Consider the following 16,983-nt stretch of genomic DNA (forward strand, 5'->3'; position numbering starts at 1 on the left):
CAGAATGGAACCATACCTCATTATTTATCCTATGTCATTTGAACAGCAAATATTCACAGTCAGTATGAGCATATGCATTTCTACACAGCATACAGAGTTCCTTTTTACAGCTGGGACTCCAAGGAACAAAGTAACACACTCCTCTTTCAGCTCTGGTGTGCTGAATTTATATCCTAATTTCATTCAAGCATGGTGTATATTATTATTAAACCAGCAGAAAAGTCACAACAGTCCATGATATTTGCTTCAGATGGCCCAGAAAGAAAAAAAAAAAAGGTTGCAAGTCAAAAGTGAGGAAAAAAAAGATTGATATATTGTATGATCAGATCTGGGATATAAAAATTACGCGATGAAAACCCCTCATTTTCATTAGTTAATGTACATATGCTTCTTTTGACAATGTAGACCAATTGATGTCAAGACAGAAGAACAGTCAGGCATGGGGTGCTATTGGGCCCATTAACAAGACTTGTACTGAATTATGTAAATCATTTAAATGGATGAGATTCACCAGATGGTTTCCTTTGGGAGAACATCTGCATTACCTGCTTGCTGCTAAAATCTTCATTACTTTCAGTGGTACTCTTTTTTTCCCCCATCAGCTTTTTTTATTATTATAACAATTTATTTTTCCAGGAAAGGGGATTCATTCTTCCTGCTAGCTTGGTCCTAGGCAGTACTGCTGACTGTGATGAGAATGTGGTTTCATTATGGACAAAAATGAGTTTATTGATTCAAAAATTATTTCACAGATATCAGTTTCAATAATTAGGTGTGCATTACATTTCCTATAGCAGACAGAATCATTAGGGTAAAAAAATACAGCTTGAAATTACTTTTATGATACTGGTATTTAATACACAGGTAGTAGTTTTACCACTATGAGCTCTTCTAATTCTAGCTGATAGAAAAAAAATAGTCTTACTCAACAGAACAGAATGAAAAAGACTCACTGGGAGCATTTTAGACAAAAAAGGTGTCCTATTCAAACTGACATGGCTTGCTGACATCATATAGTATTGAATACCTTGAATTTTTCTTCCAAAGGGGAAAAGAAAAGTTATTTATTGGATGAAGTAACACTCCAAGCAAGGAAATAGGCTGGAGTGTAATCAGCACACACCATGCCAACACTGTGCTTCAGAAATCAATTTGAAAGTTTCTCTTGCAATCATAATTTTCTGCTGGTCCTAAACAGCAGCAGATGACAATGCCACGCACAGCGGTTCAGCTATGCTGGACAATGAATTACCACAGCAGAACTAATCCTTATCTGTTCTCTCCCATTCTAAATGTGTCTGCTCTAAGTGAGAAAAAGTATGCTCAGATCTCAGATTCCCTTATGTAGGTACTTAAACGAAATAAAAAATAAATTATATTTGCTTTAGACAAATAAACTCCTTTGTAGATCTCGGCCTTTATTTTCTAGCTAGCTGCGCTCCCATTGTTTTCTCCTTCTTACAGTTACTTGTCATACTGATCATACTCACTTCAAGTTCCGCATGCCTAAATATATTTTCTATGCAGGTTCTCGAATATAAAAATGCCAAAGTTTGTCCACAAAAACAAGATGTTGATGATGTTTTTACGCAAGCTTTTTTTTGTTTGTTTCATACAGTTAGTTTTTATAATAAAAGAAAAGAAAGACTATATATAGATTAAAGAATCCTACCCGGCTGCCTTCAAACTTTGAGCGATCGTTGTTTGCCTTTGCTGTTTTTTCTGCAAGTTTCTTCTGCCTTTGAGGGCCTTTTCCAAAGAAAATGTAGTTGACAAAGGCGTATTCAAGTAAGGCCAAGAAGACAAATACAAAGCAGCCCATAAGATACATGTCAATGGCTTTAACATACGGAATTTTAGGCAAAGTCTCTCGCAGATGAGTGTTGATTGTTGTCATAGTCAGCACAGTTGTAATTCCTACACAAAAGAAAAAAAGAGCATATATCTTACAACTCCAAGCAGATCATGCTTCAATTTTGTTTTCATTTTTGGCAAATTTGCCTTATCAGTGTGAAGAAGCTTAAGAATTTGCGAAAGATACGTCTCCGGCGACATCACTGCGAAAGAAAGTAAAAATAAAGCTTGATGTGTTATTATTCTGTTACAATACTTCCTTCATATGATCGGGGGAACAGCTAACAAGGGGGCCTGGCACCACTGCCATGAGTTAATGTAGCTTCATGGAAGGCAGTGCAGCTGTCCTGAAGATCTCCTCCATGAAGACCAAACGGATCTGTGACAGGAAGGCAAATAGTCTTCCAAGCATAAAAAAGTTGTGCTCTTCCAGCACGGTGCTGCTCAACATATTGCAGAGAAATTTTGAAAAAGTAACAGAACTAATTGGGGGTCTGGATAGACAAAACTGCGTGCACACATTAAGGCAGAGAGTTCGTATAGATGGTGAAAGATTCTTCTCATGCAGTTTTAAATTTCTAAGAGTTAAGCCGTTGGTTGAAGTTAGTTCTGTAGGCCCCCCCTGTAGTGGGTGGAGAGAGACAGGGACCTTTCTAAAGCAGTTCATCCCATCTGCTTTAGATACCTATTTCAGGAAAGGACAATATAAAAGAGGGATTTGAGATGACTACTTTAGAGCAATAGTCTAATTTCTACAGAGAAAGAAGTGAGATGAGCAGTGAGCGGCAGACAGGTATGTGCATTTGTGGAAAGAAAAAGCCAAGGAGGGAGAGCAGCATTTTTATTGTGATCAGCTGGACACTAATAAAGTACCTAGAAAATCTATAAGGTATGTCAAACCCTTGTTTGTTTACCTGAGGATGGACATAGCACCTGAAAATACATTATAGAGCACTGTTTTGAAAAGCTGGTAAGAAAAGCAAATTTATTGTCAGTCTGCTTGAGTTCACAATAAACCACAGGGTTTGTATCTCTGCTGGAAATTTTATGAGAATCGCAAATCACAGGTGGCTGAAAACACAGATTTGTGGAATAAGTCTACAACGGTAAAAGAGGCAAGCCATTCTAATAGGTCCCCTCCATTACTATATTCTCTGATTCCATAATTATACCATCAGGTTGTAAGTAATCACTGAAAATGCAGGAGGTACAAAAATAAAGAATGGAAGATAATTGTTGCCATATAATAAAGCACAGCTTCTTTTACCTGAAGAGACAGAAATAAACACAATATAACTCGAAATCAAGCCGTCAGTGTAAACAGTGTCACTCCAGGGAACTGTAGCGGTAGCCTATGAGGTTCTGCAACAGATATTTTGTATATTTAGTAGGTCAGTGTCATGCAGTTTTCAGTGCTTTTCCTCTAAACCATGAAACAAGTGTGTGTTGATGTCAGATGTTTCACGTCTTGAATTACAGCAGAGACACACACAGCACAAGCTTATTTAAAAATTTTATTGGGTATAACTCACCCATCTCTGCAGTAAAATGAGGGGTATAGCTGAGATTATTTTTACCTAAAGAAACTTTGACAAAGTCTCTAGAAAACCTCCATGAGGGCACAAGCAACAGGGGTGAGAAGGGTGGAGGACTGCAGCAAACACTGCAAACTCGCATGTTTGCAGCCCAAGGGATTTCACTGCCTGAATTAGCTTCTTTCCTTGTAGGATTACCTGCTGCCGCTTCCCATAATGGATTCAATGAATTATCTAAGATCCAATTGTTTCTTGTATCAGAAATCCCACAGATTCCTTTTAACACACCCTTGGCATCTCACTAGCATCCCCCAGACGCTTACCAAAGTGTAGGTCAACATGGGATTTAGATGTCCACCCAGTGAGGGTTATGATGCCCATGTTTTTGGTGCCTGTTCCCAGGCTGTAATCTAGATTCCAGAGATAAGACCTTAAACACCACACGGGGAGAGTTTGGTGGCTCTCTTGGTGACACAGAAGATTAAACACACTGAATAGAAAGGTGGCTATCACTAACCAAAAGGAATTACATCCTCTGAAAGATCCTGATACCCTGCAGGCAGAGGCCCTTCTGAAGATCAATAATTTATTTTAAAGCACAGCTGGAGGAGAAGCAGCTGACACTCACTTATCATATAAAAATAGGATAATTTTGTGATTACAGCCCTTTACAAGAGTGAGAACTCTTGAGATTATTTTTCTTCTCTCACAAAGGACAAAATTTAGGAACTTCTAGGGATAACTAGCAAAATCTCAGTTTTTAACAGAATGATGGTTTTGAATATTTCTCTTGAGATCAGCCCTATATCAGCCTCTACCTGCAGTGTCCATAGCACGTAGTCTCTGGGATGAGCTGGCCTTTGCTCTATGCCTACGTTTCTCGGTTGAGGGAACTACTCGGTTCAGTCCAGGCTGGACCACAGACAGCGTGTGCAGTAAGAGTCAGGGACGGGAGCAAAACATGGAAGTGAATGAACTAGAATCAGGCTCTTTCAGAGAACACAGGCTTCCTACAGGGGTACAGTAAAAGCTTGCCTCCATATCCCTAAGGACTGCACAGGGAATTCTTCCTTTAGCAAATACCTAAGCCAGCAGGCCTTCTCCTCCTCTGTACTGTGCTTTTCAGAGCCAGTCAACTTTGATACCATTTCATATCAGCTTCAGACTCATAAAAGGGGCTATACAAAGGAACATAGGATTAGACCCATGGTACTGAACTTTATTATACAAACATCACAGACGTAATCACCAAGGCACTAATTGTTCTCACAGAAGAACCTACTAGATGGATTTTCGTCCCCTCAAAAGGACTTTATATCAATGGGAAGTAGAGCATCTGGGCTCCTGAGCTTGCTTTGAATGTACTCTCTGACTTTTGTTTTAATATTTGTGTTATCACAGTACAGTACTTGATGAAATTCTGCTACACAGAAATAGGCCACATGAGAGAGTCCTATTCCTTAAACAAGGAAAAACTGCATGAACCGATTATAGAAGGGCACGGAGTGTCACTGGGTTTGGTAACTTCTGTCTAACCATCTGTTCTCTGCAGTCCTGGCTGGCATGTAAAAATCTAGATGCCGTCTGATGTGTTTGAAGCATACCCCTCACACGGTCATAATGTCTCCAGGGTGGATCTGGATCCAGTAGTTCATTTATGAACACATCAGAACAGTTTGGACTCTTTACCCCACCTCCCATTAAGCTACTACTTAGCTGCAACGTGCCGAATGTGCACTAACTGCTGAGTGGCAATGCTAGGCTGTGGCGCACCATATGCGCCAGCTAACCCACAGTAGAATTACTGTAGAATTACCGTACAGTAACTGCAGTTAATCTACAATATCTTCAGTTACCCAAGTTCAGATGCTAAGACATAATATGATGTTGCACAAATGTGTGGCTGTAGCTGCCCAGCATGCTTTGATATGTGGGGTCTTGGGAGGTACAGGGTCCAGCAATGGGGAATCACATGGACACAGGTTGGAGTCCCGGTTTGCTGTGGTACATATCAGAAAAACAAGGGAACTAGGGAATGTGTTCCTGTTCTAAGAACAGAAGAGATCATAGCAGGAAGCTATACAGCATAGGCTTAGTGTCAAGTTTTGGGAAGGAAGGTATGTGTTCTTGGGAAGCATAGTGTTGAAGAAAGGATTTGGGATGAGATGAGTGGCAGTTATAAGGATTTATGGATCCATTTAATCCTCCTTGCCTATAGCTATTCCTGAGCATGCTTCTTAATAGATGAAATATTTCCTGTGAGTTATTTTGAAGCCACCTTCCCTTATCTAAAGGACACTTTAATCTGAAAAGGCCTTGGACAGGGATCACCAACCTGTGCCAAATCCATGTTTTTCTGCCATGAGGTAAATGGCACTTTAAGCTGTTACAAAAATGAGCTTGGCATGCCATGCACTCTGAGGCTTAGGTGGGATGTCACGGTCTGTAGCTGACGTGCCCCTGCACTCGGAACTAGCACATGGTTCTTGAGGTCTGTTCCTGCCACTGTCAGTTAAAGCAGGCAGAACCTCAGGTGGAGGCTTGGAGCCACACTTGTCTCCCCACAATGAGCTGGACTAAGAGCCCATGCTTAAGCCCTTGGAGTACAATCCTGGAGCTGGTCCCCTTGCTGAAGCTACTGACAACAACATTAGCTTTGATGAGAACAAGGCTGGGACCCATATGAGCAGCTCATGTCAGAGATTCAGTGGTAGCTAAATTCTTGCATGGAGGGGAAAACTCATCACTTTTGAGGCAATACTGGATGACATGATTTTGACGTAAATGATTTTGGAATATCAAAACATTGACATCACGTTGCAGTCTTTAACAAGCTCCGAAGGCTACATTCAGTCTGACATTTTAATGTCCCACTCATTCTCAGCACATACCAAGGGCAACTCTTGCTGCTGATGCATCATAATTGATCCAGAATGACACCCATGATAAAATGGTAATCAGTATGGAGGGCATGTAGGTTTGAAGAATAAAGTATCCAATATTTCTCTTCAACCTGAAGCTCAGTGAGAGTCTTGGATAGGCACCTGAGGAAAAGGAAGGGAAAACAGCGTTATTTATACTGAAGAAAAGACACTTGCAGATACTTGTCTTCAGTTTCCGTAGAAACTACAGCATGAACATTTTATGGGGTAGTATGACATCTGCAGAACAGTAGGGAAAACGCCTTCACTCTATTACTGGTTGGTATTAAAAGAAGCCTTGCAGTGAATACAGTGATATCCAAGCAATTTGTATTTGTAAAGAAAAGAGAGAGTAACTTATTCTAGATTATTGAACAGATGGGTGAGCACCGGTTAGGTTTTAAAAACAGATGCTTAGGTCTCCATGTAAAATGCTTATCCAAATATACAGTTTTATGTATAGTATTTATACTGAGAGGATTAATAATGTGCATAGTTTTATATTTACATGGAAGAGATGTTCATGAGATGGCACTTAATTACATCCGAACTATGAGAAACATGATATCTGTGGTGTTAAAAATAAATTGTAATGAATCCCAGTGAGGAAAAGCCTTCAGATTAGATCCAAAGGCCTCTAACAACAATTACAGCTGGACAGAATTTTTCTTCCAAAAATATTTTAAGCAAAAAAAAAGACAATTTTATATGTGTGTGTGCATATATATACACAGTATACATATATATGATTCATGAATTGTTACAATTGGAGCAAATAAACAATGAAAAACATGAATAACCTCAATAAAAATGTTTCAAACAAAACATTTTATTATTTAACTTCAAACTGGTGTATTTCAAAATTGGTGTTAATCTTCCTGACTATATTTTATCCATTTAGAAATCCGAAACAGTTGAAAAATCATGACTCCTTTCACCAAATGCAAAGAGGGTTAAATCTGAGTGCAGCTGTACAAGAAAAAGGTAGTCATTCACACATTAGTTCATGATTTCAGTGTTTGCATTATTAGTCTTAGATGTGATACTTCTAATAGCTCATCTAAAAGCTCTAGTTATAGTCAACATCCTAAAAAACACTTCTGAACACACTGAGGGCCCAATTAGATACTAGAACCCATCCCATCCAAGTCTAATGCAAATATGTGTAAGACACGAAAGATTACATCTAGTAACAAAGAAAAAATTACAAACTTCCCTTTAAATTATGCTGATATGTTTGCATACGAACATAAGAAATTATACTTGCACATATACACGTATACATATATTCCTGAGAAAGAAGGTGAAAGAAGGCACAGAAAAATGCAGATTTCATCACATTCCTGATAGTTAGGTATACTTTGAGTCATATGACAGAAAAAAATGCTACACCATTTCCAGGCAGCAGAAGCATCCAGAGAGTATCAAACTTTATGCAACTATCCTTAACTGTTTTACCAAACAATCTCAGAAGAACTACCATTTTAAAAAGAAATCTCTGGTAGATGTATTTGGTTGCTGTGATTACTTCAATAAGTAATATTTTTTTCCAGGATGAAATGCCTTCTAGTTTCACCAATAGAAGTTTATTGGTAGAGTCAGAAGAATTTAGTTCATCATGAAAATCAGACCAAGGTTTTCTGCTGTCTAAAGCAGTCAATGTAACTTTCAGCAAAGAATCATTTAGAATTTAGCTTGCTTAAAATCTTCATTTTCCAATGATCAAGTTTAATTTCAAAGGACAAACTCGGTTCTTGAAACAATGCCTGCTTTTTTGCTAACAAAGCTTAACTCTTTCATTGAGCTTCTTATGAAACGGTATCTATGGCTTTCTGTCTGCAAACAATGTAAATAAAACAGGAACATACCCTGCCATCATGAAATACATTAAAAATGTAGCAGACCTGATCACCTTTCTGCAGTAAGAGTAGTGCATCAGACAGACATCTTTATAAAGCTCTGTTGAGGAAAATTATTTCATATAATATACCACCCATGTAAAGGATTCTCTATAAATCTTTTCCACGAGTCCTGTCAAGGTCTGGGTGTCTGTGGAATATCATTGATAGAGGTGATGACTGGAAAATCTCCCATAAAATACTGATTCTTTGATAAATAATCTGAAAGATTAATTCAAGAAGGTTCAGTGGAACTGAATCACTGAATCAAAGCCTCTTCTTGGGCTGCTCCAGTGCCGAGGACCCTGGACACATGGGGGAAACCTCAGAGAAAGAACACAGCACTTTGCTATTGATAAAGCAGGGAAAATGGTGTGGATGGAGGAGGTGTGTGTTAACAGTGGAGAGAATTAATGCGTCATGTATGTCAGTAATACTCAGTAATTAAATCCTGAACTGAGAATCGGTATAACAGAGCAAACTGTAGGCATTTATCTTGAATGCTTCCCCTGTGATCATCATCCATTACCTCGTCACCACCTCCATCTACCAAGAAGGTAATTATCGAAATTAGTGGGACCTGGTCTTAAAGGTGGACTCTCCAGACAGATTGTCCAAAGGCCAGAGATGTCAACATAAAGTTGTTTCAAGAACCAGGTTCTTTGCCCCAAGCTAGAAGGTAAAACCCTAAGAACCACACCTAGGGCCAGGACTGTCAGTGCTGGCTGTCCTCCCCCTCTAGAGTTGGAGCTGGGCTGTAACAGAGAGATTCAGTTGCAAATCTGAAGGCTGCACTGCTCCTTTTGAGATGTCTTATGATATCTCAGGCACCAGCATGCAGCTGGCAGATATCTTTTCAATCAGCAGCTGGAGACTAAGAAGGCTGCCCTATGCCATCTCAAATAGCAGTTGATTAAACAACTCACTTTAACTGCATACACATGAGCTAGGTGTCTAAGCTCCCATTACATTTATGGGAGAGTCAGTTCATCTAGTCAGTCTAGTAAACAAAACCTAGAGAATTATCTGTCTCTTCCTAAAATAGACGCCTATTGGTGGATTGGATTTGTCTCCAGACTCCATGGACTGTATTGACCAGATTCCCATCAACTAAGACACTTAGTTCATATGTAGACACTGAAATTATATTCACCTTAAATCAGAGCAAGATGAATCCCAGCCTTGCAAGTCTCAGGGCAGGTTTTGAGGGTCTGTAGCTCCTGGACAATCTAACCAAAAGTCTTGCTGGCATCACAGCTACTTACTGGAGTTGACACAGAATGTTGTCCTGTTTTGTGATGATTTTCCAAGCTCAAATTTTATTGGGAGGTCTGGGTCTCAGGAAATTTCAGAGTAAGCTGGTCTTTGTATAGTTCAGGTTAAAATTGAAACATAAACTGGTAGCCCTGGTTTTTTTCATACTATGCAGCCAGATTTCTCCTTTAGGCAGCTTTTCCAGAGACTACAAAAGTTTGTATTACTTTCATCTGTATTGCTTTTATGATCTATTGCTATCTATGATCTATTATGATCTGTCCTGCCTGCAGCCTGCTATAATATTTCACCACCAGCAAACAAACCACAGGAATCTGTGGAAAAAAAGAAATAAAAGAAGGAACACTCCTTGTTTCCTCTACTTATTTTCCCCTTTGTCTAGATGGCTAAAGCTCAGTGAAAAGGATGGGTCCTAACCTGCATGGAACAAAGATTGTAAGTCCAGATCTTTATTTATCGAAGAAGGAACCACCTTGTGTAATTTATTTAATAAAAATGGATTTCTTCATGAGCTCAACAATTACACTGTTACTTGCCTTATTATGCTTGGATAATGATTTGTCAATTAAGGCTCAGTACATTTAGAGATTAATTACCAGGAAATTCTAGTTGTTAACATTCCATCAAAATTTGTTTTCGCCTAAAGAAGAGCATTGCTGTTCAGGGACCAGATTTGTTACCCTTCCTCCCATCTCATATAACATGTTGATGTCTATGGGCTAATTTAAATAGTACAAGAATAACAGAATTTGGCCTGAAGAATTAAAATCTAACAACAGCATTGAGAATGCAAGCATGAAAACAAATACTTAATCAATAACTTAGCTCAAAATATTCCTCTTTCGTATATTTGGGCACTTAGTAAAAAGTAATTACTTGTTTCTGTTTCAATTTCATTAAAAGCTACCAAGCTGAGACATCTAGCTCCACGGCTAAATTATTCTCTTGCTGTTTTATCCAAGTATGAACCAAGATAACAGAGTTGGTCAGTTACAGAATTCTCATTTTACTCTGTCCTTCTGGGAAGGTTCTTTGGCTATTGGAAATGTACTTTACAGATTGATCTTTCAGAATACAGCAAATAATTAGTTTTCCAATCTTTTAAGACCGCTCTCCTCTTACCAACAGGTTGCTAATCTGGCTCTGACTGCTTTATATCTTGAAGCTTTTAGGTGGTGTTTTACATAGCCCCGTTCCTGTTCAGTTTCTTAGCATTTCTGGATAACAAACATTTAGGAGGCAGATTCAGCTCACAGGTCTAGGCACTGCATTTCAGGTGTTTGTATGCAGATATTTACACATGGATGACACATAAGCTCTCAATGTAAACCACGGAGATCTAGACTTACAGCCAGCTGATTCTAAGGGTGTGATTTAATTGCCTGTATAGAAGTGTCTAATGCCATTTGATATGCCTTAGGTTACTGAAGAGTGAACTTAATACTAGTTAAGTAACTAATACTGAAGCAGTAGTTTGGCACATAGGACACAAGACTGTAAGACTCCAGAACAGCAGCCTAACTGCTAAGCAGCGAGCTACAGCTACAGCATCTCAAGAGGCAGAAGATACCTATGTTTAGGCAACTGAATAGTGTCCTAAGAGCTATTCACTTGACAGAATAGAGGTATTCAAGAGCTGAATAACTCTTTAGGCTCCATTGACAGCACTGTTTTGATATCATTTGCCTACGGGCTTAATTCAGTTACTGACACCTAGGTATCCAGTGCCATTTTATATGCCTTATGGTAGCCTGCATGGGCTTCAGTTGGTGTTAGAATGATAGTCAAACCAAATTTTTCTTCTTCAGGGCAATTTAAATACTCTTTTCTCTTTTCGTCATGGATAAAGAGAACAAACTATTCCTTATATCTTTGCAGATGCTTTCTAGATGCTTGAAGACTTTATTTGCCACCAAGTGTTCTCTTTTTTTAAACTACACAATCATACCTGGTTCTCTGGAAACCTCGTGTATTCCGTTTCCTGGAATTTTCCCTAGACCCTCTTTTGTTGCTCAACAACTGTCTTGAAGAGTTCTACCCACAAATATGCAGCTCAGGCTTTAGCAATGGAAGTCAGACTCCTTGTAGGATGTGGTTTTTTTTCTTTTTTCCCCAAAAAGATGTTATTGGCTCATGTTCAGTCTGAGATAGATTGATAGTAACCCCCAGATTTCTACACACAGAAATCTGGCCTAACTTGGTATTCCCTGTCCTGAATTTGGATAGGAATAATTAGTTGTATAAAGGTTGTATTTTGCACTTGTCCATACTTACTTTTATACCTTTTTCCTGACCCATTTTGCTAATTTGGCAAGATAATTTTGCACTCCAAAGCTATGCTTCAACATGCATGCAGTTCCTCCGCTATTCTTGCAGCCCCGCACTGCTTTATGCCATTATCTATGGGTTTTTTCTCATGCTTACCGTTGCTTCTCAGTAGTAACTATGGGAACAGATTTTTGCATTTGCATAAGTTACACAAGATTATACAGCACTGTTCCTCATGGACGACAGGAGAAACAACTACTCCAAAAGCTGTTTATGGCATGACTCTGAAGTCTTCTTTTAGTTTTATGCAATCAAAGCACACTAGTACTGAAATCTCTGAAATGTTCACTGAGATACTGCGCTCAAAGAACTAATATCTTCCCTTGAGACTTCAATAACCTCAAAGTCCCAAAAAAAAAAAAATAGCATGCCTGACTTATTTTCCACAAAAATGTAGAAACTGGCCCTAATTACTAGGGCCATAAAAAAAGTAGGGTCTTGAGAAGAAATTTGAAAAGAGTGTGCTGACTTTAGCCGTCAGATTCACTAGCATGCTTCAGATTTACAGTTAACTGTGCTTTTGAGAAACAAATGTGATGTTTTCCCTGCACGGAAATACGTTTCATAAAATTTCATAATTAATCAAGCATTTTCATAATGTCCTGTATCTAAATAATAGTAAATACAGTATCATGTCTTCATCAGTGACAAAAATTATACACTTCAGAAAATGGTACAAGAAACATAGAGTAATCTGGTCTCTGTGACTGTCTCATTCTACTCCCTAATGCCAAGCTGTCTTAAACCCTGAAGCATGAGACTTTTTTACCCCTTCCACAAGTTTTTTTGGGAAGAACTGTTATGAGTCTGAATATTTGGTCAGTCATATAAATGTTTTCATCCCTAGTTTTCATTCTCTCTCATAGTTGCCTCACAGGTCTTTGGATTTCTCTTTCTTCCTGAATTTAACATATCTCTCTCATCTCTGAATTACTAAATCATGTCTTTACCTAAATACTTCATATGGAACTGAAAGGTGGCTTCGGACTGTCATGAAAACTTCCCAAATAATTTCTCTGTATTCTCATTGTTGTCCAAAGAGCTATTCCACAAAAGTATATCCAGTCTCGTGGAGGGGCAGATAAGCCCTGGCTGCTGAAGGTAACACTGGCGGCAGAATGAAGGGATACAGGGTTAGAGTATCGATTTATCTTTAAAACACCCTTCCATTCACAATGAGAAACAAGAACAGCAGCATTTGGCAAACCTCCTAATATTAATTTCAATCCCAGCAATATTTACATTTTGTTCTGAAATACAACTTGTGTTTCTGTGTACTTTGAAACAGATGCTATGTCCAAAGAGTGGGTGAAGTGATGCTTACAAACATAATAGAGCTGTGCTTCATTTGTTCTAGTGCGCTGGGACAGATGGAACAGCACACTCCTGTGGTCTGGAGAGTACTGAAAGTCTGAAGGTCCCAAAAAGTGGCCCCACACTTGCTGATGGCTTTCTGTGGCGCTTTGGTCTCTTCACACGTAACAACATTTTCCTATGCTGGTGTCTAACATTAAACACGTAAACCAACGTTGTGCTATGTCACCTGAAGACATCCAATGCTGTGAGTTACCAGTAGCTTTTATTACGTCTTCAAGGAAACAAGGATGAAAACCAGGGATTTAATTTTAGCATCTTAACAATGATAACAAAAGCACTGGCTGTGTATACAGTACTATATACCCATCAGTGCAAATCAAGATATAAAAGGCATTGCATTCACTACGCAACAACAAAACAAACACGCACTGAAAAGTTGTAGGGAGGCGTTCATAAAAACGGCAGCTTTTTGACCTGGTATGCCAAAACATACTTATGTATGATCAGTAACCCTGTAGGCTACGTTTAAACTGATGATTCAGAGGTGAATGACTTCATATTTATTTAGATCACAGATATTTAGGCGCCTGGTGAAGTATTACACACACATACACAAGAAAAAGAAAAGTAAACAAGAAATGCTATTTCATCGACGTCTGGCTCCAGGCTTTTTCAAGTAATTTCTTTAGCCAAACACACAACACAGTGCTAGGACTATATATAATTACAATTAAGAAACCAGTAATTCTCATACACAAGGAAATTAAACACCAAATGGGCACTTGCCTGTGGCAAAGACAACATTCTTTGACACCAGTCTATATTCCACGATGGAGAACTGAGGAAGCTCAATCCTCTCCACGCCAGTGACTGCGTTATCTCCACCTCTCCAGTAGAATTCTATGTCGTCAGTTGTGTAGCCATCTGCATGCAAAGCAGGAGTAAAAAAAAGTCATAAATAGCAGCAGACTGAAATGTAGCTTCCAACACAGTACACACCGTTTGTCATTTGAGACAATGAAAAGAATCAGAAGAGCTGGAGTGGTGTATGGTATTCTGTTCTGTCTGCCTGTGGGAAGGTCTTCCAAAGAGCTCTGCCGTTACAGTCTACACAGGAATTTGAAGTAAAATACTCTGTTTTCTTTTCCTTTTTTTTGGTATCATTCTCTTAAAATTCACATAAGGATTAATGGCTCCAATGAAACAGAAAATGCTACCCAAAAATCTGCAAAATTGCGGATTAGCATGATTTAAGACATCACACGCATTTAGCTCTGAAACCAAGTGTATATTTATGCTGATAATCACCAGGAAAAGACGGATTATTCAATGAATACAGACAAACATAATTGGGGCAGATCTTTTCCGCTCACTAAAGAGGGGTAGTTGCACCATTTCCATTAGCTTCTCTAGTGGAGGAGTACAGTTGAATATAGACTGTATACCAGCATTTTCTGTACATGGCCCGCAATGTCCAGCCAGTAGCAGAAATGGAGCAGGAATTCTTGAAGCACAAATATACATCTGAATATTGCAATCCTAGGACAAGACTAGGTGGAAGAGAGAATCTGGCTCTGCGTGGAACAGAATTGCAAATCACAAATGGGGCTGATCTGCAAGACCGGGAGGGGTCCTGCAACAAGACCATCCATGCATAATAAAGCACACTGAAAGAAAATGATGTCACAGTGTTTGCTCTCTTGAAAATGGATTTGATTAAAATATGAACGTTAATTCTCTTGTGTTGAAGATAAGCATCCAGTCACTGCCTCTGCCAAGTCAGGCTGGAGCGATAAATGGCTTCATCCTGTCTCAAACCCATTTTTCTAGGATGTATCCATCCATCTAGAAATGGATGACCCCTTATATTTTTTTAAAAAGTCAAATGAACAAACAAAAAATCCAAAGGGTGATAATTATATGATTCACATAGTGTTTACAGACACCACTATAAATATCACACAGTTCTATAAAAGGAAAACCACCCAGCATCTGAACTAGGTTTTACATGCATTTTCTTATATACATACAGCTTTCTATTTCCAGAGTACAGTTCTGTTCATCTAATGGGTATCTTCTCAAGTCCATCATACAAGCTGCAGTGGTTGTGATTCTGAAATACAAACGTCAAATACAATTACTGTACAGCCAGTAATCCAGGTTTTGTTGTCATTGTTGTTTATTTTTCAAAGTGAGGACTCTCTGAAGAATAGCTTACAATAATTGAGAATCTGGTCCATCGTTCTACATGGAGCAGCAGCTTAATACAACAGCAGTTACACTGACTGCAGTGGAACAACTCACTGTGACTTACCCTTATGCAACTAGTCCCTTTGGGCTTCAGTGGACCTATCTGCATATGCAAATACTACACCAAAATTTCCTGAGATTAAAGACTATGACTTCATATCAGAAAACATGGAGAGAAAACAGCTTGCTACAAACGTCAAAGTAATTGACATAAAGCCTGTGTCAATAACCGATGACTTGGTTCTATGGCAGCTCTAGAAAAAAAAACGGAATGTTGAAAAAATATCTTAAGTCCAGCGAAATGCTTTGTTTCAAAATTGAGCATACTTCTCCAGTTTTCAAACTTAAAGAGGGTTTTGTAATGAAGCACCATATTGAATTTTAAATTCTATCTCCAAATAAAAATATATTTTTGCTTTTTTACTGCTAATGCAGGCAATTTAGCACACTAATGATGAATTTGCAAAACATTTCAGTAATGATGAATCCGCGTTTTTCCTCCGGCTGTTGTATATCAGGAGTGTCAACAACACACATGTACAACCAAAACAATTACAATAGCAGCCTCACACAGCATTTGCACTTTATTTTTAAATTAATGGATTTATATATTTGTACTAAATTTTAGACTGATATAACCGTATGCTCGTGATTAACCTTCAGTGTATTTCAGTGTTTTGCTGAATCATAGCCTTCGCCAAGAGTATGTACATTATTATGTATCATTTCTTTATAATGGAGTCATATAAATTTCACATTTAAATTATCTTCTGGGCCTGACTAGGTCCGTTCCTTATTGATCCTTTTCTGATATAAACAAGGCATGTACCTTGTACACAGTTAAGTCCTAAACAAATAATACTCTGGTGATAATTTATGCTCATAACACAAGAGGGGAAATGCCTTAAGTAGACCTCTAAAAACTGGAACCCTCGATGTTATGGTTTTGTCCATGTGTTTTCTCAGTTTTGAAGCTTTCTCATTAATCCCTTAACCTTCAGAAATTACAGTCTTCTAATTTGGTAAAGTAGTTTAAAATTCAGGACTACCATTTCAAGAGGAGAAAAGCAGTTAGGTGCCTTTCTTTAACTCTTTCACACCTTTCTTTCTTTAACTCTTTCCCACCTTTCTTTCTTTAACTCTTTCACACTAACGAAAAACCTGGTGTTATTATGAATATCTTATCCAATTCTCCCAGAAAAGGAAGGAAAAATGCTTATCCTTAGCATATAGGTTATTTCAGACAGATAACTTCACATAAAATCCAAAGGAAGGGATTAAGACCATTATAGCTATCTCACAGGACAACAGAATCCATCTTCTCTTACTGAGAAAACGCTTTTGCAAGAAAATACTATAATTTCTTTGCCAAGGGGGAGACAGCTGTATGAACACAAAGGCAACGGGTGGGCCAGGAAAGGTACAAGCTCAAGGATTTGTTACTCAGCATATGTTTTCACTTGCCCTCCTACCAGTAGCCAGTAAGAAAGACACGCACTTGATCTTTATCCTTCCCAGCTATATCTACAGCATGATGATGCCTTTGCCTCTGCTGTCCACGCTGGGTGTTCTCTGAATACCCTCCTGTGGGTCCCACAAGCTTTC

General features: G+C 38.6%; 1 protein-coding gene across 5 annotated transcripts in view; it reads right to left on the reverse strand.

Moving 5' to 3' along the window:
* GABRB3 (gamma-aminobutyric acid type A receptor subunit beta3) overlaps window positions 1–16,983 on the reverse strand; it is a 196,441-nt gene that overhangs the window by 12,367 nt on the left and 167,091 nt on the right. For 4 of the 5 annotated variants that reach the window (XM_054205675.1, XM_054205685.1, XM_054205694.1 and 1 more), the window contains 4 exons: window positions 15,159–15,241; window positions 13,915–14,052; window positions 6,281–6,433; window positions 1,673–1,917 (listed from right to left, as the gene is read on the reverse strand). In XM_054205675.1, the coding sequence (XP_054061650.1) occupies window positions 1,673–1,917; window positions 6,281–6,433; window positions 13,915–14,052; window positions 15,159–15,241 (619 nt within the window). The remainder of the gene's footprint in view (window positions 1–1,672; window positions 1,918–6,280; window positions 6,434–13,914; window positions 14,053–15,158; window positions 15,242–16,983) is intronic. The other variant, XM_054205713.1, reaches the window with a different exon arrangement.

Source organism: Rissa tridactyla, chromosome 1, assembly GCF_028500815.1.
Source record: "Rissa tridactyla isolate bRisTri1 chromosome 1, bRisTri1.patW.cur.20221130, whole genome shotgun sequence".
Taxonomy (NCBI): Eukaryota; Metazoa; Chordata; class Aves; order Charadriiformes; family Laridae; genus Rissa; species Rissa tridactyla.